Source organism: Lathamus discolor, chromosome 19 (genome assembly GCF_037157495.1).
Source record: "Lathamus discolor isolate bLatDis1 chromosome 19, bLatDis1.hap1, whole genome shotgun sequence".
Classification (NCBI taxonomy): domain Eukaryota; kingdom Metazoa; phylum Chordata; class Aves; order Psittaciformes; family Psittacidae; genus Lathamus; species Lathamus discolor.
The window spans coordinates 587,438-613,658 of record NC_088902.1 but is presented as its reverse complement, the minus strand read 5'-3'; the positions used below and the strand labels follow the sequence as shown (position 1 = coordinate 613,658).

At 48.5% G+C, this 26,221-nt stretch overlaps 1 protein-coding gene across 1 annotated transcript; it reads left to right on the top strand.

Moving 5' to 3' along the window:
* The first annotated feature begins 540 nt into the window (after nucleotides 1-540).
* DSTYK (dual serine/threonine and tyrosine protein kinase) lies at nucleotides 541-26,187 on the top strand. The gene is made up of 13 exons (XM_065698274.1): nucleotides 541-881; nucleotides 8,272-8,657; nucleotides 14,650-15,313; nucleotides 17,323-17,597; nucleotides 17,951-18,034; nucleotides 19,081-19,257; nucleotides 19,536-19,665; nucleotides 19,908-20,064; nucleotides 20,758-20,890; nucleotides 21,055-21,168; nucleotides 21,640-21,754; nucleotides 22,784-22,918; nucleotides 24,135-26,187. Exons 1-13 carry the CDS (start codon nucleotides 662-664, stop codon nucleotides 24,320-24,322), a joined length of 2,778 nt encoding a protein of 925 aa, XP_065554346.1. The 5' UTR covers nucleotides 541-661; the 3' UTR covers nucleotides 24,323-26,187.
* The last annotated feature ends 34 nt before the right edge of the window (nucleotides 26,188-26,221 follow it).

Here is a 26,221-nt window from a genome sequence, read left to right as displayed (position 1 = left end):
CGCCGGGGCCTGAGTGGCGGCTGCGCTGGCCAATGGCGAGGGGCGAGGGGCGGGGCCGGCGGCCGTGATTGGCCGCGCTGGGCGGCGCGGAGCTGTCGCGGCGCTCGGTGCTGGCGAGCTCGCCGAGCCGGGCCGGCAGCGCGGGGCCGGGGCGAGCCGCCGGGGCTTTGTGCCCCGTGCCGCTGCAGTTGTTAATTGCTGTTAATTGCTGTTAATTGCTTAGTAATTGGTTCGAGCTGTAATTAGCGATGAAACCTTTCCTGCGCCCCCGGAGCGCGCCGAGGGGAGCCCTGCCCCCGGGGAGCGCCGCAGGACTACAACTCCCGGCGTGCCCCGCGCGGCGCGCAGGCTCCTTGAGCCCCGAACTACATCTCCCGGCGTGCCCCGCAGGCCGGGGTCCGCCCGGCCTCCTCCCCCTTTGCCCCGCGGCGCTCCGATAAAGGTTCCGCGCGGCGCGGTTTGCCGAGGCGCTGCCCCTGCGCAGGGAGGCGGCGGCGGGGACCGGGGAGGTGGGAGGGGTGGGTGGGGGGAAGCGAGGGAGGCCCGGCCGCCGCGGCCTCGCCGTTCCCGTGGGGCGGGCGGAGCGTCCGGGAGCGGCAGGCTGGCAGGGGCCGAGTGTCCCCCGCGGTGGGGAGGGTATAGCGGAACGGACCCGGAGGACATGGAGGGTGAAGGGGCCCCTCTGTGGCGGGGTCCCGGCGGGGTGATCCGGGACCTGTGTCGCTCCTTCGGCCACTACAACCGGCACCTGGCGCGGCTGCAGCACAACCTCCGCGAGACCAAGAAGTTCTTCCGCGACGTCAAGTACTCCCAGGGGCACCCCTTCGCCTCGGCGGCGCTTGGCGACGGCCTCCCCGCCGGGGACGGGGCCCCGCAGGACGGTGAGAGGGGGACGGGAGCGGCCGGGCCCGGGGCGGGCGGGGAGGCCTGTGCGGGGAATGGAGGCGGCTGCAGCGGTAACCGCGGTGCCGTGGGGTGAGCCGGGGGGTGTTGAGAGGGTTGGGGAGGCTGGGGGTGGGCTCTGGGGAGCTGCTGGGTCTGGAATGGGGCTCGATGGGGTGGGGGTGCTTATGGAGAGCTGTCCTGGGGGTGTGAGGGGCTTTGGGGGGCCCTTCTGCTCATCATCTTGAGCCCTATGGGGTCCGGGAGCTGGGGGGGGGGGGGGGGTAGGAAGTGCAGCTCGTGGGGCTGGTGTGCGTGGCAGTGCGTTTGTCGTGGATAACAGCAGGGATGGTGCTGGGCTTCGTTCATCACCTTCATCCTCGTCTGTCGCAGTTGCAGGCTGCCCTGCCGTGTGCACGACTCTGTACGGAAGACTCTTGTGAGAAGTTTACTGTGACATTAGACGCTTATAAAGGTCTTTATTCGTTTCCGAACGGCTCCTGCGTCACCTCTCTTGGCTGTTTGCCCACGGTGCTTGTCCGTTCCTGGCTTACCCTTCATCTGAAGCGTGGCTGAGCTCTTCTGTCACCCTGTGTAAAGGCAGGGCTGGCCCACTGTGCCGGGTCTGGCTGAGATGGGGTGAATTTAACCCCTAGCAGCCCCACAGTGCTGTGTGCATTGAGCTAGAACGGTGTTGATAACCCACCCGGGGCTGGGCTGGTGCTGAGCGGTGGGAGGGGATATAGCCAGGACTGTCCCAAAGTGCCCATGGCCTGGCAACACAGGCTGAGAGAAAGGAGGAGCAGGGGGTGTTTGTTATGGCGGTTGTCTTCCGGAGCCACTGCTACCTGTGCGTCATGGGAAGTGGCTGGACATCGCCTGCTGATGCGGAGCAGAGAATAAATCTGTTGTTTGCCTTTGCTTCTCCATGGGGCCTTTGCTTTTGCTTTATTAAACTGCCTTTATCTTGATCCACGAGGGCTTTCTTTTCCATCTTCTATTCTCCTCTCTGTCCCCTGCTGAGGAGGGCAGTGATAGAGCAGCCTGGGGGGCACTTGGTGGCCAGCCAAAGTCAAGCACATGCATGGGAACTGTCAGAACAGAAGGGAACGTACAAGCGTGCTATCTCTGTTTACATCTCTCTGATGGCCGGGCAGCAGGAACTAGTTGCTTTCCCTCATTTTCTGTGGGTCTCAAGGCTGTTTGAATGGCAGCACATCCCTGGAGTTGCTCTTCTGCTCGGCGGCTTCCTGTAAAACAGTGCGGGTCAAACAGCATCTTTGCAGGTTTGCTCATAGAGCTCTGTAGGTGGGGATGCAGCATTCCTGACGCGGGACACAGATATCACCAAACCTGGTGTTTCTAATACAGAGCACTTAGAACCTTTTCTCTTTAAACACCTGCCTTGACCCAGTTTGACTTCTCCTGCTCAGACTGTTGCCAACTGGCCCTTAAATGCCGGGGCCCCAAGGAAAGGCTCTGACTGCTTCAGAGCTTGTTCATGCAAACTAATAACAGTGTGGCCTCTTGGTTCGGGGTTTCAGGCGGCAGAGGTTGGCTGACGTTGACCCTTCTTGTAAAAGACCTCAACTCGGTAGGTTTGAAGCTGGTGAAGTGGTGACGTGGTCCAGGCAGGGCACACGCAAGCCAATGAAGCCGCTGGAAAGCAGGAAGTTGTCTTGAGGGGAGTGTGGGAAGAGGAAAGGAGAGGATGGAGAGCAGCTCTTGGGGGAATAGGGAGGCTGCACAATAACTGTGAAGCGGTGAGGATGAGAATTCATTGATGATGGATTTGGGTAAGACGTGGGAAGATGCATAGCCCAGAGCCTTGGTATTTCTTGTCTCCATAAAGTTTTAGTTGTGTTGGACATTTCTCTGGCACTTCATGGCTGGGGATAATGTTCCTTTCCCCTCTCTGACATGGGGAGATCATTTGAACTCTCAGGGCATTTAAGGAGCACAATTCTCACTGACAGAACCACTTTTGCCTCAAATCTGCCCTAAAGGTGGTGTCAAAGGGAGAGGAATTGTGACCAAATAATCCTGCAGAGCTGCAGTGGGAATTAGTCTGTGAATGTTTTGTGCCACACAAAGAGCAGGAAGGTAAATGGGCAGGACACTTATTGCTGGGCTTGGAAATGCAAAAACAAACTGGGAGAGTAAATTCGGATGGCTTGGAAACAAACCAAATGTGAAGGGGTTTGCTCTTGAGACACCTGTAAGCTGCTGTACCAGGATAGAACTGCTCCCGGAGTCAACTTGAGCAACCTAAAGCACAGCCCGAGTTACTGTGTCTAAAATCAGGCCCGAGTATCTGCTAAGCTGTGTGGTAGCCACTGACCTTTCAGGTAAGCTGGGGCAGCCAGGGTTGGGTACTTGAAGAAGCAAATATCTGCTTGCTTTTATATCCCACCCTCCTCTGCTTAGGAGCATGATGGGCAATGTTTGTCCATAAAGGATTGTCATTGGCCAAATGCCTCCTCTGTGGCCCCGGCACCGGGAGTTACTCCTCATAGTAAATTCAAGGGGAAAAAAGAACTGCCTTCCAGCTACTGTTTGTGAGGGGAGGGAGGGAGAGTTGCTTGCACTGTCTGTGTATCTGAAGCATTCAAGGAAATGTTGTCTGTTCTCCAGGTCTGCTTTGTCATGAGTAGGCTTTGAAGAATGATGTGTTGAGGTACCCTGACAATCTGCAGCTTGAGCCTGTGCAGCTCTGACAGCTCTTTATTCCTGTGCGTTGTGTACTAACTTCCTGTAAAACCATATTCTTAGGGACTCAGTTGCAGATTTTACTCAAATACGTAAAGATACTAAGAAGAAACCCAAACCAGCACAACCCTTTCTATTAACAGTAGTTTGCTTCATTCTGTGCTTGAAATAATTTGAACTCTTGACTGAGGAGCCTGAGATTTGGGGTGTTTCTGTTGCCTTGTGTCACAAGTAAGCTGAGTTTACTTGTTTAACAAGTAAGCCTCTTGTACTCAGAGCACAGCATCTCCAGAGTTCTGGCCAGGAGCTCTGGTGTTATCTTAATGAGTGTGTGTGGAAAGCCATGGGCTTGGTAGCCTAATGACTCTGTACATAAATGCCTTTCATAGGGGGTGAATGTATTAACCAGAAGGGTTAGAAGAGTTCTCATGCTGCTGCTGTATTGACAGAGGGTCTATATCCTGGTTAAAATGTGACTACTCTGCCTGTATCACTATGATGCTCAAAAGGTTGGGGCTGCTATTGTGCTGTGAGATGTGTCAACATGAGAAGATGGGGTTTAAGACTAGATAATGTGTGGAGGGGTGGCTGGGAGGGTACCTGTGAAAGAAGTCCTCAAACAGATGGGAGGAGGCACTCACTAGCAAGCTTCAAGTTAAGCAGAAGGTGAAGCTGGGTTCTGCAGCCCATACGGGCTACCAATGGTGTAGCAGCTGTGTATTTTGGGGTATTGAGCAGGAATTCACACCACTGTGCTGATAGGTGTGTGGTGGAGCCAAAGCTTGATTTATAGAACTGAGTGCATTAATAATAAGTCTTGTAGTGGTCAAAGTATGCCGTGAATCATAGAATGGTTTGGGTTAGAAAGGACCTTAATATCCAGTTCCAACCCCCTGCCATGGGCAGGGGCACCTCAGTGCTAGATCGTGTTGCCCAGGGCTCTGTCCAGCGTGGCCTTGAACACTGCCAGGGATGGGACATTTATCAGTTCTCTGGGCCAGTGCCTCTCCACCCTCACAGGGAAGAGCTTCTTCCTTATCTCCAACCTGAACTTCCCCTGTTTCAGTTTGAACCCATCACCCCTTGTCCTATTGCTTCAGTCCCTGATGAAGAGTCCCTCTCCAGCATCCTTGTAAGCCCCCTTCAGACACTGGAAGGCTGCTATGAGGTCTCCACGCAGCTTCTCTTATCCAGGCTGAACAGCCCCAATGTTCTCAGCCTGTCTCCATACAGGAGGTGCTCCAGTCCCCTGATCATCCTCTTGGCCTCCTCTGGACTTGCTCCAATAGCTCCGTGTCCTTGTTATGTGGGGGACACCAGAACTGCACCCAGTGCTGCAAGTGGGGACTCACGAGGGCAGGATCACCTACTTTGACCTGCTGGTCACGTTCCTTTTGATGCAGCCCAGGATACAATTGGCTTTCTGGCAACCATCAGGAATGGAAAGATTCCTGTGAAAGACAGCAGTATTTGCTATAGGTATGAAGGTCCAGCCTTAGTTAAGCACTGTTGTGTGTGTCTACTATTGAAGACAGAACAGGAAGACAAGTGAGACCAGGAGTGTAGCTGGCCTGCCTTGAAGAGGGAGTGAGTAAATGCTTATGGCTTCTCAACCTAAAATTCCATAAACTCAGCCTAGGATTCATCTGTCAAGTGTTTGAGTGAATTATGAAATGAGTCATGGTGAGAGACGTCCTTGTTTATGGACAGGCCTCCTTTCATCAAAAGAGGCTTAACAGGATGCATGCAGTTGAGGACTTCCCCTGCAGCCATTTGTTTTGATGTCTTTATCACATGTCTCCCAGTGGTACAGTACATCGACACAATATGTACCACCAGCTAAGACCTTTGGCAAAACTTCTGTCACGAACAGGAGCTATTCCCATAGATATGGGAGTATCCCTGCATTTCTTCAAGAAGCAAGATCTAATCTGGTTTTTGTTAGGTAAACGGGGGGCTCATATTCCTCCGTGCTTGAATTCTTTCTGTTCCGAGTGGTGGCATTACCCTTTGTGAGGGTTTTCACCTTGTGTCTTATTCAGATGTGCAGAGATAGTGATACACTTTCTGCAGTGCAGAATGTGAGCAACAGCTCCATCACCATGCCCTTGCTTTGGGTTTGAGAGCTTGAGGTTGCTGTAAGATGCCCAGGGATGGATTTGTGCAGCATTAAACCACTGCCATGATTTGGGTGCCTTGGTGGTGCACTGGATTAGTTGTGAAGTGGTGAATGCTCCATTGTTCCAGTGTTCAAAGCCTTGGGTGACATGGTCTAGGGCGAGGTGTCCCTGCCCATGCAGGGGGTTGGAACTGGATGATCTTAAGGTCCTTCCTAACCCAAGCCATTCTGTGATCTATGAGACAACTGAATCTGGCTTCTGGTGCTGGTTCCAGGTTTGCACTCGGAATGTTTCACTGTGACAAGTGTAATGGCTTTGTTACTGATAACCACTTGTAGTAAACTTGTCGACCGATCACAGGGAGGTTGTGTGCATGAAAAGATGTAAAGTGAAAGATGTTGGATTTCTGTATCCATCCTGTGCTTCAGTAACTGAGCTGACCTGCTGTATTTCATTTTCTACTGACAGTAAGTACCTGCAAATGCAGAGGCCACCCAGAACAAGGAGAGGGTGCAACCAGCCTCTTCTTTTCTTCTCCAAAGCCTGAACAGAGGTGGTTTGATGCGTGTACAGCTGAAAAGCAAGCTTGAATTCCAGTTGAAGCTTCAATAGATGGAACCAGATCAAAGAAATTCTTTATCTTGTAGATGAAGGCTTCAGTGTCCCATTTGTGGCTTTTTACTGAATTTTCTCTTTCTGAGCTGCTATCCAGATTCTGCCCTTCACTTCATGTGGCCACTCTGCTATAGCTCTGGGTCTTATGGTTCTGAGCAGTCCCACTTCAAGTGACGTCTCCCATAACCGTTTTCCAAGCTGTCAGTTTATGGGTCCAGCATCTGTGGCTGTGTGGGGCAGAGGTCCGGAGAGGGGTTTGCTGAGACACAGAGAAAAGGTTTCCCTTAGTGTTGTATGGGATGGAAGGATCCATCTTGGGCCTCGAGATGCTGAAACAATTTTGGATGCCAGAACATGATTCACTAAAAGAATTTTAATAGCCCTGGTGAAACAGGACCCTTTCCCTACAGAATCCCTGCTGCTGCTTCTCTGCTCTGTTGTATTTGTGTCTCTTTAAACTGGCATCCTGTTGCTTTGCCTGATATCAGGGCAATCGTACTGGGCTCTAGCTGTGAGATTTGGCAGCTCTTTTGGGGACTGCTGTCACCATTTGCCATTTTGTTCTTGGGTTCCATCTGCCTTCAGCCCTGGGAACACGGGCCAGCTCTCTGCCTGTGGTGGAACACTGGCTGCTCTGTGCTCCAGGGATTGTGCTCAAGTGTAGCAGATGGGGAATTTGTTTGTATCCCGTTTTTTTTGTACTACCAGAATTATTCTGTTGCTATGCATAAGGTAACACAAAGCTGCTTAGACTTCAGCTTCGATGGCTGAGCGTGGGAAAAGCTGTATTTAGGACTTGTAAAAGAGTACAGGAGCTAAATTCAGGGCTGAGACTGAATTAGTGTGGTAAGGCAAATGCAAGGAGTTGTGCCACTATGGGCTAAGAATTCAAAGGGCCTGGTTAGTGGGATGGTACAAGTGGTGCTGCAGATGGAGGATGGGTAAGGTGAGTCCTGCTGCTCTGAAGAAGATACAGGCGTTGTTTCCATTTACAGCTTAAATCTTCTCAAAATCCATAAGAATATCTGACAAACTGTGCCTATTTCAGCTGTGTAGGTTAGGAGAGGAATGTACTGTTGGTGCGCTCAAGGGAGCAAAGCTCCCTTGTGTTCAAGCTGCACTAGGAACCTTCTGGCTGCTGGCAAAGTGTGTTTGACTTGGGCTCATCTTTACCCTGGTGAAAGCACAAGCTGGGACTGTGCTTGCTGACAGAGGCTGTTGGTTCTGCTGCCACACCTCAGCAAACTGGGTCTTGTCATCTGCCTCCTGGAGAAAAGCAGTTTAGCAAGGATCTTCCCCTGAGGCTAGAAAGGAGCTTTTGCTGCTTTAATATCAATGATCTTAGCCTTTGGTCAACCAGCTTGTGCAGTAATACTCGTGGGATTTGGTCAATGCAAAGTATTTGGCATTTTGAAGTGTGTGGGTGGAACTGTCACCTCTTCATAGTTGAGTTTATTTCTGGTATGCAATAGGAACGTTCTGTGCAGCCAAGGCATCAAAACTGGGCAAGAATTAGCCTTGGTGATCCATTGGGCCTCCTTGAACTCTGAAGCAAGGCAAAACAGTGTTCCAGCCCAAGGCAAAATTAGTCCTTTGCTTGTTTCAGCCTTGACAACAGTTGCCTCTTGACTCTTAGAGCCTACCATTAACCTGCTGAAGAGAGCTCTGTGTAAATGCTTTTGGGTGGAATAGGTGGGGAGAACCTATTCCGCCTGGAATAGGTGGCAAGTTGTCTTGATGGCTTTGTGAGACTCGGCCTGCTGTGGATCTTTGTGTTGGGCCGGTAGACATGCTGAGTTGCTGACTTTTGTTTCAGGGACATAAGCAAAGTTTTGGTGCTATGTGGGTTTCTTAGGCTGTGGGACAGCAATGTGTGAGCATTTGGCTTGGAGATAGACTTCTTGTTCAGCCAACGTGTCCTAATGCAGCCTGTCCTCAATTCTAGGGCAGAGTTTCATCGCCTTCCCTTGCCATGAAGAAGAGCAGCTCCAGCGGACCGTGAGCTGGCACCCTTGCCTGCTGATCCTTGGCCAGAACTGCAATGCCAAATGCCAGTTACTCAACATCCTGCTGGGGGAGAAGCTGCTCCCCACCACCAAAATCACCAACGAGGAGAACTGCAAGAGGCGCCGGATCCGCTTCACCCATGGGACACAAACCCGGATTAGCCTGGCGCTGCCTGGGCAGTATGAACTGGTCCAGATGATGGCAGCCCACCGTGGGCACTGGGACACCATACCAGAGGAGGACCTAGAGATCCACGGGAACAGTGAAGATCCTGCTCACCGGATAGCGGAATTGGAGGTCATGCTGCCCTCCTCACTGCTAAAGGTAACTTGGTGTCCATGTACCATTGTCATAATGAACTTCAGATATAACAGTTATAGGCCATAATAAAGCAAATGGTGAAAACTCTTCAACACAGGAATTCATTTTAATAGGGGAGCTGGAAGTCTGGTGTTAGGATTTTAACTGGACATCACCATCTGTTTGTGTGCTGTGTTTCCATGTCAACTCTGAGCATTAGCATTCCTCTGTAATGTTTGCATCCATCTTGGAAGCCAAGCTTTACTCACATGGAACTGTGTCTTCTGAAGTTTTACTCCAGTTTCCAGGTCATTCAGAGTTAGCTTTGCTGTCTGATAGTAGCTACAAGCTGTCATGCAAGAAAAAAGCTTCTTAATCCAACATCTGATAAAATGACCTGACTTCCTTTGAGAGGATGGCTCTTTACATCCCTGTGGTGCCAATGGAAGCTGAGGATGTTAAGAACTAGAAGGTGGGAGTCTGGTCTCAGAGCTGTTCTGACATTGCATCTTGCTTTGTGCCTTTCCTTTGACTTGTCTGTGTAACACGTTCCTGTTCTGAATGTTGCAGTTCGGTGTTCAGCAAAGAGCTTTAAAGGTGGGGGCTGTATTTCATAGCTTTTTATAGCTTCCATAAGCTCCCATTGCATTTCGTATCTTACTCTGAGCCTTTGCTATTGCAGTAGAATCCTTGTGGAGTGTTGTGCTTGGCAAAAAAGGGCAATATCTGGAATAGAGAATTCTTAAATAGAAATTGCGTGAATAGGATCTCTTCTCACGTGAATGAGAGCCTGAATGTCAGAGTTGAACTATAAAATAGCAAGGTAAGTTTTTTCTGGACATGTAATGGGAAATAGGCAGCAAATGAAGACCCAGCATGCATCAGTTTGAAATATGGTTGACAAAGCCAGTCTGTAGCTACATTTAAGCCTATCCTAATGAGATCAGCCACATCAATGCTCTGTTGTGGTGCTTTTGTGACTTCCAGTATCCACAGAGAGAGGACAGAAGAGCCATGTTTGTATAAACAGTGTGAGGCATCCAGTGCTTCCGCAGAGAGCGCCAGCCCAGTTCCTGGTGCTGCAAAGTAAATGCCTGTTCTGGACCTTCTGCCTTGCTATGAGAGAAGAGGATTTAGCTTTACATTTATTTGGGCAGTTTACAACCCTCTTTCAGATTTCTCATGTGAGTGACAAAGATGCCTCTGTCTGCCTTTGGTTATATTTAGGCCACTTAGATGAAAACAGCTACTCGGCTGGATTTGAAAAGGGTTGGTGAAATGAAAAGCTCTTCCAATAGAAGAAGGGAGGGTCAATCACAGCTAGCTTCACATGGAGGCGAAGGACTCCTTCTGTGAATTCAAGGGGCTAAAGGATGAACACAGTTTTAAAGCTGATGGGAGAACATCGTGCATTTTAGCAGGTAACAGGGTTAGGGATAACCTCCTGCTAGATCACAGGAGTCTCAGCTCCTGTTGAGAGGCATGTGGGTTTTTCCACCCTTCCAGCTAATGTGAGTTCTCCAGCTCTGCCCACACACCCCAAGATGACAGTTCTTAAAGTGAATGTCTGCTGCTCATGGGCACTATTCCTGTACCAAGTGGAATATGGATCTGGAGCAATAATGGATGAGGGTCTTTGGATGCTATCCAAAATGTCATGTCTGCAGAACTGCTCCAAAGGAACTTCTTAACTTGTGAAACAGAACCAGGAGCCCAGTAACAGTTGCATGCTTGCTGCTAACCTGATATTAAGTACAGAGGTTAAGGGACCAAAGAATTTTGAGGAGCTGAGCGCCTTTTGGGCAGAGGGGGAAGAAATCAACCAGTTTTAGCCCACCACATTACCTAGAACCTCTTGTTCATAGAATCATAACTATTGTTATTGTTGGAAAGGGCCTAAAGATTATCCAGTTCCAAACCCCTACCACGGCAGGGACACCGCACACCAGACCATGTCACCCAAGGCTCTGTCCAACCTGGTCTTGAGCACTGCCAGGGATGGGGCAGCCACAGCTTCTCTGGGCACCCTGTGCCAGTGCCTCAGCACCCTCACAGGGAAGAGCTTCTGCCTTATATCTAACCTGAACTTCCCCTGTTTCAGTTTGAGCCCATCACCCCTTGTCCTGTCACTGCAGTGCCTGATGAAGAGTCCCTCCCCAGTGTCTTTGTAGCCCCCTTCAGACACTGGATCTGTTTGGCTTTCTCCCAGCAGCACTGTGCTGGTAGGTGTACTGTGTTTCATGAAACCCTTACGTTCTAGCTACTCAAGCACCTTACTAATATAGGAAGGAACATTTGTGGGTCTGTAGTGTGGACTTGCAGGAGATGAACATTTCATTTATGGCTCTCTGTTTGAAATCATACTTGTTCCCCATAGTGAGGGCACTGACCTACCAATGAGCTGCCCTTAGAGGAGCTCTCTGTGGCTTCTGGACCTGGGGAATGCTGTGAAGCTCTTCATGCCTGAGAGCATTTTACCAAGAGACTGCACTGCTCAGGCTGGCTGGAGCACCTGCATGACACGCTACTGGCCTGTGCAGGCACCTAATGCTGACGCAGGCTCCTTGGTGCACATACTTGTGTGCTAAAGCTGGTTAGCCATTGCTCCAAGGAAAGAATGGCTGAGTTATTAGAAGTTAACAGTATCCAAATATTAACTAAACTGCTTTCTGTCACTTGGAGATAATTCAATGCAAGTGCAGAATACACCACTTCTGAGTACTGAACTGCCAGTGGAGCACCCTGAGTCTGATATCCAGGGTGGGATCGTGCTTCCTCAGAGGATGTCTTATTCCAAACTTGTTTCACAGAAAAGAGGGTGAAGAGAGAGCCAAAAAGTCCCATTAGCATGGCTTGGCTGCTGTGGGAACACCACTTTGTGCTAATAGGTTGGTGAACTTGGTTATTTTTAAACTTAAAATCTCAGTGAAGGAAAAAACGTTGGCAAAGCTGCTCTGCTCCTTGGGGATCACTGCACAGGAATGCATGTAGGTCATGGGGAGTAATCCAGCTAAATGGACAGATTGTTGGATTTATACTGGGAGTCAACAGTTGGCTCTTTTCCTAGTTCTTATCAGTCGTGCCTGGAAGCTGACAGGGACTTCTCTGAAGGATTGGTTTTCCTCTGGATGGTGCAGCTGAATGGGAGGAGGGTCTCGGGGCTGAAAGCTGCTGCTTCGTGCCTTTGTCTTGCTTTGTGTCTTATGGGACTCTGGGTCTCAGTCTGAAGAGTTTTAGCGAGGATTTGTAGGGAAAGAAGCATTTTCAGCTGCTCTGGCAAAGCTGGAAGGTGACTGAAGAAAGACAAGATAGTTCTGTGAGCTCTGACAGGAGAATTGAAGTAGTCATCTCTTCAGGTCCTGCAGCTGTGATTCACGTTGTATGAATCAGGAGTTGCTACAAGCAGCAAAGGATGTGGTTAAGTACCTATTGGGTGGTTATTTTAATGTACATAGAATCTTTTAGGTTTGGAAAACCTGGCAGAATGTGCCCTGATCTCCTGATCAGCAGTGTTTGCTGGGGACCAGAGGTGTTCAGCTTTCTTTGAGTCTCTCTAGATGAGAGCTCCTGAACTTCAGCTTTGGATCCTCATGGAAGCAGAATAAAACGGGAAGATTTCAGACCAACTGGGGAGGAGTGTGTATAAAAACAAACACAAAAATCCCAAGTAGGATCTGAGGGTAAATATACACCACAGATTAATAGGGAGGCAGTGGAATTAGCTCCCATATGTCATAAATGCAGTAACTGTCAGACTTGAGTGATTCACAGACTATTCTTAGAAGGCAGAGTATTCAAATTGGTTTAGCAAAAGCCTGAGCTGGGCCTTCCATCCTGATCTGGTTGGGAGGAGTTTGGGTAAAAATGGGACTAAATTGGGTTTAGCATCTCAGCACCTCAGCTCACAGAGCAGTGATTGAACTGCCCCCAGCCTGGCAAAACAGGAGCAGGTCCTCTTGGGATGCAGCAGATAAATGCTTTCTAACTGATGCTGACTGAGGAAGACAGCACTTGAGTGGTTCCTGAGTGCATTCAGGGAGACTCCACTTGTCTTACTGGAGGTCAAGACCTACTTGATCATTAATTTTTAGTCTAGGATGACGGGATGCAGCGGTCATCCTGGTATCCCAGCTCTGAATCCGTGGATGAGTACATGGTGTCTGCATGGTATTCTTTAGACCCTTTTGTACTGATGTTGACAGGCACCTCTGCATCACAAGTGGAAGAGCTCTGACTGATCTTTGCATTCCTGATGTCCGGGTTGCTAAGTGGGAGGCTTTCATGTTTCAAAAAGGGCCTTTTAGTTAAGAGAGGAGTGAAGTTACTTAAGAGCAATTTCATGCTTCCGGCTCTGTCAGAAGTGTTCCAAATGTGTTTCTAGCGGTGTGACCTAATGAGAACCACCTTAAAAATTCCAGGAATCCAGTGTGAGTCAGAGATATTCCCATAGAGAAAGACTTGATCCCTAATAGTATGAAGCTGCATGGCTTGTGCTTAAATTCTGTAGGCCATTTAAAAGAGGGGGAGCAAGGAATGTTACTGATGCTCTCTGGAGAAGGCTGAGTGGCTTCTGTGGAAGGAGGAGACCCAGCTGCTGGTGTGTTGGTTCCCTCCCTGTCTCCTAGAGACAGCACTGGCTTCCTCCTGTGTTTACAGTGCCTGGGGTGAGTCAGCCCTTCTGGTGAACATTGCAGCACTCCGCATCCCGCTCCAGCCTCCCGTGCATCACACAGGTTTGAGTTCAGCACTGCGGAGGCCCGTGGCCATAAGAATTCCCTGCTGGCTCTGAGAGCAAGTGGGAAATGGGGTCAAGTCTCCCCATTTTGTTCACATCTTCATCAAGTCTCCCCATTCTTCTGGAGGAGAAAACTTGATTGAAGAGTGGTCAGTTATCACCCCTGTTACAGGGCAGAGATTTTGGCTTCAGTTCAAAGCCTTTGACACTTTATTTCCTTAGGGGGCCTACAGGAAACCTGGAGAGGGGCTTTGGACAAGGGCCTTGCAGGGACAGGCCAAGGGGAATGGCTTTAACCTGCCTGAGGGGAGACTGAGATGAGCTCTTAGGCAGAAGCTCTTCCCTGTGAGGGTGCTGAGGCGCTGGCACAGGGTGCCCAGAGAAGCTGTGGCTGCCCCATCCCTGGCAGTGCTCAAGGCCAGGTTGGACACAGGGGCTTGGAGCAAGCTGCTCCAGTGGAAGGGGTCCCCGCCTGTGGCAGAGGTTGGAGCTGGATAAGCTTTAAGGTCCCTCCAACCCAGACCAGGCTCAGTTCTGTTTTACTGGGGTTATACATGCAATTCTAACACTTCTTGCACATCCAGAAGTGAGTCTCATCTCCTCCCTTGGGAAGGGAAGGAAGCAGGTTCAAAACTGGCCCCTTTTAGTAGGGTTACTAAGATGCCATATCCACAAGAGCATGACCAAAGCAGTGAAACTATGTGCAGTAAGAAAGTTAGTAAATAAAATCCATCTCTTGGTTTTCATTTGGATCTGAAGAAAGTCAGAACTAAAGCTTAGTTACAACCATCTGTTCCCCCCGTCTGTCCTTTGGCTGCCTACTCTTTGGAATCGGTTGTTGTGCTGCCTTTGTCTTGGCAGCAGTGGCTGGTGTGGTGCTTTCTACTGTTGGAAGCTGCACTGAAAACTGATGGTGTGGGTATCTCCTCAAAGAGCTGCAGCTTTGGTAAACATCAGTGGGAGAGGTTGCAAAATGGGGCAGCTGTAGGCTAAGGAATGACACGGAGCACTTTGGGAATCTTGTTCTAAGTTTTGATCTGAATGAAGCTAGAACTCAAAGGCTTAGTTCAACATCAGAGTAATAACTAATAACTTAGTACACTAACACTAATAATTTAGTACAAGAGCATGACGTTGTATGCGAGACTCCGTAACTGCTTGAAAGGGTTTAAACGTTTCTCCTTTTGCTCTTTGTGAAGGAATTATGGTGTATTTTTTGATATATCCGTTTTCAAAATGCTCTGTACAAAACCCTGTCTTTCTCACTTCCTCCCTTGCTAGGAAGTGGACGTTGTGGTAGCACCATGTCGTGGATTCCAGTCTGCTGAAGCCACCCTGGGGGAGTACGTGAACCAGGTCTTGCCTGTGGTCGTCTTTGCCATCAGCGAGGCAGAACTTTCCTCATCAGATGAGAACGAACTGCGCCAAATCAAAGAGAAATTCTCTTTGCCCATTTTCTTCTTCAAAGTGCCCGAGGTGGGGGCTGACCTGATCTCTCCCAAAAAAACTGAGCAGGAAAAGTCCTCCCTTTACTGCCAACTGATGGACTTGGAGTACCTGAGTAGCAACCACTGCAGCTGCGGGGTGCCTGGTGCTGACGCTGATGCTCAAAGCATGCTGGTGGAGCAGCTCGAGAAGCTCCGGCTCCTGAGCACCTTTTCCAGGCAGGTCCTTCAGAAGCACCTGGTGGAAGCAGCCACCAGTTTAAACGAGGTGCACTGCCGCTGCCTCAACATCTTCATCAACCAGGCCTTTGACATGCAGCGGGACCTGCAGATCACCCCCAAGAGGCTGGAGTACACCCGCAAGAAGGAGAATGAGCTCTTCGAGTCACTGATGAACATCGCCAACCGCAAGCAAGAGGAGATGAAGGACATGATCGTAGAGACTCTCAGCAATATGAAGGAGGAGCTCTTGGAGGATGCTGCTAATATGGAATTCAAAGGTAACTACTGCTGGGAGAGTAATGGGAAGGTTGGGGGCTTTGAAGAAGAGTGGCTTCCCTTGCTGTCTGCTAAGGGAAGGTTAATGACAGCCTAGGCAAGTGGCTTTGCAAGAAAACTCAGAAGTAAAACACAGAGAACTTACCTATAGTATCTCATGAGTAAAAAGCACTGTCATTAAATGAGGCCTGAGCCTCATGTGCAAAGAAATACTTTACTGCAGGTGTTTTATCTTGTGCTGCCCCTCAACGCAGTCTTGGTTTCCTACAAATTGGACCTCTTCCCCCGGAGCTTGCTGCACAGTTCTCAGGGTATGTGACTTTGCTGCTTTCATTCCTTATTCTGCTGAAGAAGAAAAGAACTCTCCCTACTCTGCCTCAGGGGGTGTGCTGAGACTTGGGAATAAATCTGTCCTAAGAAAAAAAAGCTCTTTGAGATGCAGCAGCAAAGGTTTGAGTTGTACTTTGTGTGATTCCTTTGAGAGGCTTGCATAAGACTTTTGGGTTGAAAACCTCCTAAAATAAAATCCTTCTGGGTAGGTAAAGTTCTCCTTTTAACCCCTCCCCCCAAATCTACAAAGCATACTCTGCTCCTGAGGCCTCTGCTTGGCATTTAGTGTGTGGGTTTGGCAAATGGAAGGATTCTCACTACATCTTCTTGTAGCACAACTTCCAGGAGCACAGGAGCTGGAAGCACACACAAGGATGTGTAAACTGCGGAGGGTGAGAGGCTGCCCAGAGTTTGTCTGCAGGGATATGGGATCTGTCATAAACATCACAGTGAAAAGTTGTAGGTTGGATATTTCACAACTCTTTTTTTCTCCTCTGCTTTTAAGTAGAGGTTTCATAGAATCACGGAGTGGTTTGGGTTGGAAAGGACCTTAAGATCATCCAGTTCCAGTCCTCTGCCATAGGCAGGGACATTTCACACTAGGTGATGTCGCCCAAGGCTCTGTACAGCCTGGCCTTGAACACTGCCAGGGATGGAGCGTATAACATAAACCAGTATCTGTTTAATACTGCAGGTTAGGATCTGATGGTTTTGCTTCTGTAGGTGGGAACTGGATGAGATCTTTCCTGTTCCTTGAAATTGTTGCTTTGTAGTGCCCCCACAAAACTGTAGTCCTCATAAAGAGCTTGTTTTAATTGCAGTATAGCCTATCTGCATGCCATAAAGTACCCCAACGAGCTGGTATACACTAACAGTAGTGTGTTAATTCTACCTGTGTAGGGCTGCTATTGCTCCATTAGCAAAACAGGTAATTCCTGTGTTCTGTCTGTCCCACTCTTCCCAGAGCTGGAGCACTGTAGTACCTAAGTTCAGGTTTCTTTACATCTAGGAGTATGTTTAGGGACAGCACAAGATAAAACACCAGCAGTAAATATGTGTATGTATTTATTTGCACAGCAGGCATTACTTAGAGTGTAGCATCTTGTTGGATACCCGTATTTGCAGTAGTACCCTAAAAGAAGGAAGGTGTTATTTGAAGGAGCTAATGCCATCTGCCGATCACTGGGTTTGTGTTAAGTACACTAGACTGGTGTTGGCCAAACTCCAGAGACAAGGTCTTCGTCTCCTGGTAGTAACATAGTAGTTCTCAGTGTGGGAGCAGTGATTGCTCAGTGTTTGTTTAAAAATACCAAGGTGCTAATGAACCTTTCCAGGGAGCAGGAAAAAGGCATCCTGGAACCAGGGTGGTTGTTCTGTCACTTCCTTCAGAACATTCAACATCCAGCAGTGCTTATGGATGGCCTGGAAGCATCTCCTGGCCTGTACTTCTTTAGATAGAAATACAGCTGTGTGCTTCTGCCCTGTGCTTTTTGAGGTGATAGTTGACTTATCACTGCAAACCTGTAGTAGCTACAGAGTGCTGGTGGTGAGGATCCTGTGAATTCAAACACCAGCTGGGGCTGTGCTGGAGCTCTACAAACCACTCCAAGCAGCTCTCAGCCCTTAGTGCACCGATGCTGTGTTGAATACAGAAGATGCCTCTTTCTTTTCTTTGATGCAGATATCATCATTCCTGAGAACGGGGAGCCTGTGAGTTCCAAGGACATCAAGTGTTGTATTAAGCAAATCCAGGAGCTGATTATTTCTCGGTTAAACCAAGCAGTTGCCAACAAGTTGATCAGTTCCGTGGACTACCTGCGAGAGAGCTTTGTAGGGACTCTGGAGAGGTGCCTGAAGAGCCTGGAGGAGTCCTGGGAGGTTTCAGTACATCCTGCAAGAAGCTGGGAGAAGTCCAAGGATGTTTCTGTACACATCACAAGCAATTATCTCAAACAGGTCTGGTGGCTTAAATGGCTCTCTAGAGTATCCTTAGTAATTGTCTGTATCCTGATCCAGCAGGGGTGGGAGGAGAAATGCTCACTGAAATGAGAGGAACAGAGCTCTGGGTGGGTCTGGTGGCACCCAGGGAGGTTCTGAAACTGGAGAACACTCACGTAAAGGTCCAGTACTTACCTTTCCAATATCTATATATAGGATCCAGATAGAAACACCTATGAGCTTAATACAGGAAATTAATTAAACCAAGTGAATCATGGAGTATCCCATCTGATTTTTGGAGGGTCTAGCACATTTTATAGTGATTAAAGCTTGCCCAGTTCCCATACTTCCATCTTTCTCCTGCTTTCCAGATCCTAAATGCAGCCTATCATGTTGAAGTCACCTTCCACTCTGGCTCAACAGTAACCAGGATGTTGTGGGAACAGATCAAACAGGTATGGGCATCTTTGGCATTGATTTCTGGTACCTGTCACTGTGCAGTGAAATGCTTTTGAAGCAGCTGCCCTCTAAATTTTGGCTCTGGGCCCATGCATTGGAAAGCTGTTGCTTCCCCATTACAGCTGTGTGTACAGTTTTCTCCTGGGGATACTAATACTTGATGCGAAGGAAGTATCCCTTTCATGTTTCCTTTCTGTTCTGATGGTCAGCATTTTGAACTTGCTATTTGTTTTGGGGTTTTGGGGGTTTCTTGTGGATGCTTGGCTTGGTTTGCAGTGTCACTTCACCCTTCTCCCTCCAGAGAAGCCTAGATTTCCTCAGGTCTTTGCTTTAAATTCTTGTCTGTTAAAGTATTCACCTTTCTGCAATTCTTCCTCCGAGCTGTTGATGACCTTTATTGCTTTCTCCCCTTGGGATTCCTTGTATGGATGGGAGGAAATGACTTTTTTTCCCCAAATAGGTGCAGTGCAGATGGAGTGGTACCAAACCTCCTGATTCCTCCTTCAGCCTGGGGGAAGGATCCAGCCTGGCTGTGCAGAGCTGGATTTCTGTGGCTTCTAATAAGGGGTGGAGCAGGGCATCTTCATCGGCCAGCAATTTCAGGGATGTGGTGTATGCCCACAGCAAGGATTTCCACAGCTTAACAGCATCTGTCCCCCAAGAAGCTGCTTCCCTGATGCTTTCATCAGTTTGGGAACAGTTCTCTGGGTTATTGCTCATGCTGTGCCTGTTCTAGGCTGAGAAGCTGCACCACAACTGTGCTTTTCCAAGTGGTGGTTGTCCAGCCAAGTGTGTTCTTGGCCAGACATGAAAGGATGGTCGGCATGTAGAAATGAACTGAGCAGATACTGAGGAAGAATTGGATCTCTTAGTGTGTGCATGTACAACAACAGCATGTTAGCTCTAAATTGTTAGTAGTTGATTGCAATTCCATGTGCAGATGACTGCATTATCACAGGTATCTAAGCAGGGTGAGTTAAGTGGACTGACCCTTTGTGGGGTTTTTGTGCTAGTGCCTTAATTCTCTCTCCTGTTTGAGTAGATAATCCAGCGGATTACATGGGTCAGCCCTCCTGCCATCACCAGTGACTGGAAGAGGAAAGTTGCTCAGGATGCTATTGAGAGCCTCAGTGCATCCAAGTTAGCCAAGAGCATTTGCAGCCAGTTCCGGACCAGGCTAAACAGTTCCCATGAAGCTTTTGCAGCTTCTCTGCGTCAGGTGAGTGCGTGGAGCTGTTGAGGAGGCCTTGGTTTCTACCCTGCCACATCTGGAAAGAGGGTTTTTAATTGCAGAGAGAGCTAAAATTGCAGCTCATGCAGTTAATGCTGTTCTGTAGGCAGAGGTGGCAGAGCTGATGCAAGTGCCCTAATACAAGGTCCTGCTTTTAGGCATGCTTTTAAGTAGGATCTTTACTCAGTTGTACAAGGACCATTGACCTCTTTACAGGAGGCTTCAAAGCAGGTGGGATTGCAGTGTATGTGGGCTATCTCTTGCAGTTAGAAGACGGCCATTCTGGCAGGCTGGAGAGAACAGAAGACCTGTGGCTGAAGGTGCGGAAGGACCACGCTCCTCGGCTGGCACGGCTCTCGCTGGAGAGCAGGTCCCTTCAGGATGTGCTGTTACACGGTGAGTGTTGTGCTTGATGTTCTCTGGATTATCTCCTGCTCCCTCCTGAAGCAGCCAGTGGGTGTAATGGAGTGGGAGAGCTGTTTTGCTCCCACCCAAGTGCTTCTGTGAGCCTCCATCTGACACATGGTTGAATGGTGCAGCTGCTGGCCTGTGCCAGGCTCTGGGCTGCCAGCCTGATGGTCGACAGGAAGCAATAAACATGGTTTGAAGTCTGACTAAATGGATGTTGTGCCTTCCAGGCAAACCAAAGCTGGGCCGTGAGCTGGGCCGAGGACAGTATGGTGTGGTCTATCTGTGTGACAGCTGGGGAGGGCATTTCCCATGTGCACTCAAGTCTGTTGTTCCTCCGGATGAGAAGCACTGGAATGACCTTGCACTCGAGTTTCACTATATGAGGTGTGTATCATGAGCACTTGTCTCATTGCACATGGATTTCCTTCACTGCTGCAAACAAATGCTATTTGCATAGGCACAACCTTGTTATAATTCTATGCTGCAACCAGTGACTTGACCTCATGAAGCTGCCCCTTCTAGCAGAGGCAGGACAGCTTGCCAGTGCCACTGCAGAAATGCACCAGACACAGCATGGGAGGCAGGCATGCTCCTTGCTGCCTTAATCTGTTTCTCTGGTATGTGTGCTGTTCAAATGCAAAGTAAATTAGAGTCGAGTATGATAGCAAATGGTTCTTCTCACCTGATTTTTGGTGTTGGGAAGGGAGGGATGATTCAATCTGCCTTTGTCCTGTCTGAATTCACAAAGGAAAGTGATGGGTCTGTACTGCAGAAACCAGCTTGTTTTCAGTCAAGAGCTGCAGGCAGGTACTGCAGTGCAGACAGCTGAAATCCTGCAGTGTTTCTTTGCTGCTATAACCCTTAATGGGCTTTCTTGTGTTTTATTGGATTGGGCAGATGTATATCGTTATGGTCCTCAGAGCTGTGGGGTGCTGTGAGCTGTTACTGCATGGTGTAAGTGTATTGTACTGTTGTGCTAAAGCTGCAGCTACTGGGCATTTGTCTTTCACAAAGTGAGGCTTGGCCTGGGGAGGAAGGTATAAAATATTGACCAAGTCTGTGCTGAACTTCCTCTAGGTCTCTGCAGACACACGAGAGGCTTGTGCATCTCCATGGCTCTGTGATTGACTATGGCTATGGAGGAGGCTCCAGCATTGCTGTCCTCCTGATAATGGAACGGTTGCACAGAGACCTCTATACAGGACTAAAGGTAACCACAGTCTCTGTGTATATGTGTATATATGTGTTATATCCCTACACTAAAACAGTCCACATCTAAATACCTGTTAATCTGTAAACCAGAGGTAGAATTGCTTAGTTTTCAGTGGTTTTTTTAGCACATTTGTAGGAATGAAATCTGTGTTTGTTCTTCAGGCTGGGCTAGAATTAGAAACACGATTACAGATTGCCTTGGATGTAGTGGAAGGAATCCGTTATCTTCACAGTCAGGGACTTGTGCACCGGGATATCAAACTCAAAAATGTCTTGGTAAGGAAAACTTTTTTGTATTTGGCTAATCCTGTCTTACAAGGCCCTTTTAGTGGGAGAGAGAAGCCATAATGGAAATGAAATAATAGCTTTCTTCATACAGGATCTTTTAACTTGTGGTCTCAGCCACAACTTGCCTTGCAGTGAGGGTTCCCTAGCTCATTTCTCAGGCAGAAAGTCTAGGGGAAAGGGAGCAGTAGAGCGACTTCTCTTGAAGGTGCAGAGCTTGAGCTACAAGTAGGACTTCCAGTTCCTGGTTCTATTAAATCCCAACCACACCCTCTATGGAGAAGACAAGTGAAGGCATGTCTTGTTACTGAGCTGAGCTAGGTAAATGTTCAAGAGCAGCCAAGGAATCAGAGAAGCTGACTTAGGGACAGATGCCCAGCCCCTCAGTGTTAAACAGTTGAAAAGCAATCCTGAACCTGAGAAGTGTGGTGATCAGCTGCCTGTGTATGAATTCTTCTACAGCTTGACAAAAAGAATCGAGCCAAAATCACTGACTTGGGGTTCTGCAAACCAGAAGCCATGATGTCTGGCAGTATTGTAGGCACACCCATTCATATGGCTCCTGAGCTCTTTACAGGTACGCTCATTGAATGAATCCGCTGCTGTCCTGCTCCGCCTTGAGTTTTGAAGGCCATTGCTTTGAATTAGGATCCCAACTTGCTTAATAATAAACCAAACCCCAAACCAAGCCCAACCCCCAGAAGCAAACCTGCTTACAATGCATGCTCCCTATTTTTTCCTGTATTTTAAGTCAGTCTTAAATTTTTGCTTACTTGAAAGAGAACTGTGGGATTCATAAGCTTTGCTGAAGTCATTAATCCTCTTGGCAATTGGAAAGTTAAATTCTTAGTTATTAGGAAGCTGGAAATAATTGGCTTTCATAAGCAAATACTGCAGAAAGGGTCCCCTGGAAGGGATTTCCAGGCTGTTACTAACATGTGGAGTGTGTTCAAATTCACTGTGAGTTGTGCTTCTGGCAAGCACTCTCTAAACATTTCCCCTGAGCAAGCATCTTAGGGTAGCGCCGAGGTCCAGACAGAATCCTTTTGGTCTGAGATGCTGTCTCTGCTTGGACAAGATTGCAATTACACAAATAGTGTTGCTTCAATTTGATTTAGACAGTACCATTCAGGTAGTTCTTAACAGTGAAATACTCATGCCTAGCAGCTTAGACTTGGCCTTACAGAGGTGAGCATTGGCTCTTAGTGTGCTCAGTGTGTTCTAATTCAGTGGGTGAAATTGCCCGGCTTCTGTGTTGAGGCTGATGTTGGCTCTGACAGACCCCCAGCAGCAGCAGAACTGAGCCTTACAGATGTTGGTGTTGAGGTCCAAGCACCTGCAGTGGTCTGTGAGCCTCAGCCTGGGAACTGCTGGTCCAGGTTAAGTGCATGAATCCTCTGAGAACCAGAAGGTGTTAACTCTTATCCCTCCACCTTTGGCAATGACTCCTGCTGGGTTCCTTGGCTTCACACAAGCCTTGCCTTCAGGCATTGAAGTTGTGGCTTTAAGCTGAGGCAGTGGAACACTGACATTTGCTCTCAGGCTGCTGGGTTTGCAGTGATGAAGGTGCTGTTTGTCCTGCTGATCACATGTGGTTTTGTCACAGGGAAGTACGATAACTCAGTGGATGTTTATGCGTTTGGCATTCTGTTCTGGTACATCTGCTCGGGACATGTGAAGTTACCAGAGGCTTTTGAGAGATGTGCAAGCAAAGATCACCTTTGGAACAACGTTAGAAGAGGTATAAATGGCTTATTTGAACTGTCTTGGTTGATACTTTGATGCTTGAGTATAATTGGAGGAGAGGAGGAAATCCATTCTTAGCCCTTGTAACCAAAAGGTAGAAATACAAGTTCTGTTGCTTTACTGGCAGTCTAAAGAGTTAAACTTGGAGATACTCTCAAAGTCTAACTAAAACCAGCAGGGATAAAACAGGCTTTCAGTTAACCACCTCTTTGCCATAGTGTTGTAGAACTCTGCCAGCACACTGCTTGAACCATGTGAATAGTACAACACCTTGGAAGTAAATCAGGCCCCAGAACCAGCCAGGCATGATCCCCTAAGGAATGTTTAATCCCCTGCAGTTTCTGGAGGCTGTGGTGATCTGTACATTGTAGTGTGCAGCATGCTGAGGAAGCTGAATGTCGAGTAAAACACAGAGTTGCTCCCCAAAATATGAACTTACTCTCATGCTTGTGTAGGTGCGGTGTATGTTTTATGGTAGCTTAATCCTTTGTGCTTGCCTCGTGGTGTTGGAATGTTTCACTTCTTTGTCTCCTTAGTTCCTGTCCATATAAACTCTCCCTTTCTCATGTGAAAAAGATTTAACTCAGATGAGTGAGTCTTGTATTTATTTGGTCAGGAGGCTGCACTCAGTGCTTGTTCTCCTGTTGAACTGGCTCCCATGGCCACCACTATGATTGGGGGGACCTGAGTTTGCTCCCAAAGAGTTGCAAAGAGGAAGCTCCAGTGAAAATGGCTTTAACCTGCCTGAGAGGAGGCTGAGATGAGCTCTTAGGCAGAAGCTCTTCCCTGTGAGGGTGCTGAGGCGCTGGCACAGGGTGCCCAGAGAAGCTGTGGCTGCCCCATCCCTGGCAGTGCTCAAGGCCAGGTTGGACACAGGGGCTTGGAGCAAGCTGCTCCAGTGGAAGGGGTCCCTGCCCGGGGCAGGGGTTGGAGCTGGAGGAGCTTTAAAGTCCTTTCAACCCAAACCAGTCTGGAATTTTAGGAGAATCGATGTGTTGGCCGTCCTCTGGAAGTGTGCATGATCTGAGCAAACCCAGCAATGCTCCCAAGGGTGTCAGCACCATTGCGAAGAGTAAGCCTTTATCAAGAGCATTAGACCCCAGAGAGTCCACTTAGGTCACTTCAGCCCGCACTAGAGCAGCGAGCATCAGGCAGTGTTTTCTCTGATTTGAGCTGTACTGATGGTAACCAGGACCCTCTCCATTTTCCAGGAGTTCGCCCGGAACGGCTCCCGGTGTTTGATGAGGAATGCTGGCAGCTGATGGAAGCCTGCTGGGACGGAGACTCCTCCCAGCGCCCTCTCTTGGGCATTGTTCAACCTATGCTGCAGGGGATCATGGACAGGCTCTGCAAGTCAAGCTCTGAGCACCCAAATAAAGGGTTGGATGACTCGACTTGAAAAGGAGGCACAGAAGATCTTTGTGTGAGAATTCAGAAGCCCTGGCTCTGCAGAGGCCTTCTTGAGGTGTAGCTCTTTGTGGCTAACACGAGTGGGACAGGTAATAGCAACCAGAAGAGGTGAGCCCTCGGGGATGTTCCATCTCTAATAGCAGCCTGAGATACCTCCCCCAGCACACCCCACTGATGCCAGTTATCCCACTGCAGCTTTTACTATGGAAATGTGCAACTAAGGTAGAAGATCCATGCCCTTGAACTAAAAGGGATTTTTGCCAATCCCACACAAACACCAATCAAAGAAACATCTCTTGTGCTTCAGGTAGCATCTGTGTTGCCAGGAGTTGATCACAACAGTCTTTACTTGGGAAAGTAAAGACTTTTCCCATTAACTGCTGGTCCTGGGTGGCCTTTGGTCCACACATAACTACATCCCAGTCACTTCCCGATTGGCACCAATTACAGCGTGGTTGGAGAGGAAGGAGAAAGCAGAGGCTCTAGGCTGGGAAGTGTTCAGAAGCTAAGAGCGCACCTCTGGAGGAGCTTCTTGAAACACTCAACATGTTTACATTGACAGGAGCAAAGCTTCCATGTTTTACCAAGGGGTTTACCTACTGTTCCAGTGCAGTGCAGATGCCCCAGGTTATAAGCTATTTATACTTTCTGTACCCTTCACCTCTTCCTTCTGCAAACAAGCTCTGTCTTTCTGGTACTTCTGCTTCGTAAGAGTTATTTGAATGTCTTTAGAAACCTGAGCAGCCTTTTCCAGTCTTCCAGTGGAAGGGAAGGCTGCTCAGAGGTAACACAGTGGAATACCGAAACCAAGTCGTTACAACTGACTGTCCATGGGGGAAATGCCAATTCCTTTTAATGACATTTGGGGTTTGGAAAAGCAGTTTTAATTTGTGCTGTGACAGCCATAGTTTTAAAGAGGGCTTCTTCAGCTTTTTATTTCAAGTCACATGCTTGGTGAGAGCATACTCGAGGGGAAACAGGTCATTCATTCATTCTTCAGTGGCTGTGTCTGTTCATCTGACCATTGCACTCCGGGATCCTGAATTTGGCTGTATTGAATAAAAAAGGGGGGGAGGGATCCTTTGCAACAAGGGTATGGGCAGGGGGGGCTGCTTCTGCAAATAATCTCCTTGCCCCTTACGCGTTTTTGGGGCAAGATTGATCTTAATGTAACCTACTTACAGGGTGGAGGCTGAAATAGAACATGCACCTTGTTTATGACATGAGGAAATAGTGAGTTGGCAAGTTCTCCCTGGGCTTCCTGTTCCTTCCAGTTGCAGAGAATGGGCACGCAATGCCTTTGTTTCCCAGGAAGGCTGACACACTGCATCCGAAGTAGGGGAGGGATGTGGAATTACTGCACCTTGTGGCTGGAATTTATTGGCTAGGATACAGCAAAATGACAACTGATAGTCTGCCTGGTGAACAGCTTGAACAAAGGAAAGGGATACATAACCCTGCAGTATTAGTTTAGTTTAAATCTTCCTTTGTGCAATAAACAGAATTAATGCTTTTTTATGTATATATATAAAGACTTTTTTTACTTACCTGCACGTGTGGGCATTATTCTGGTCTGTGGTGGCATTAACGGTGTGGTTCTGTCCAGACACTCAGGAGTTGCTCCCAGCGCAGCCACCCGGAGCCACACGCGCAGGATGAACCCTTCAGCATCCCACTGCCTTGGTGCCACCAGTGCCACTAACAGCATTAACCCTGTCCAACCGTGTGTGCTGGTCCGTAACCTTATTTAAACCTAGGAGAGTCAAGGTCAGTCTCTTGCAATTATTAGAGGTAGCTTGTGTAAATAATAAATGTATGAATAAAATCTCAATCTCTGTATGTGCAATCCCAGAACTGTCGTGCGTAGCTTTTCCTGCGTGGCCATGTC

Excerpts from the sequence above, each read along its gene's own strand:
- DSTYK (XM_065698274.1), top strand. The coding sequence starts at position 662 with ATGGAGGGTGAAGGGGCCCCTCTGTGGCGGGGTCCCGGCGGGGTGATC. Across the intron at positions 882-8,271 it reads GGACGGGGCCCCGCAGGACG|GGCAGAGTTTCATCGCCTTC; the intron begins GTGAGAGGGGGA and ends CCTCAATTCTAG. Across the intron at positions 17,598-17,950 it reads CAAGCAATTATCTCAAACAG|ATCCTAAATGCAGCCTATCA; the intron begins GTCTGGTGGCTT and ends CCTGCTTTCCAG.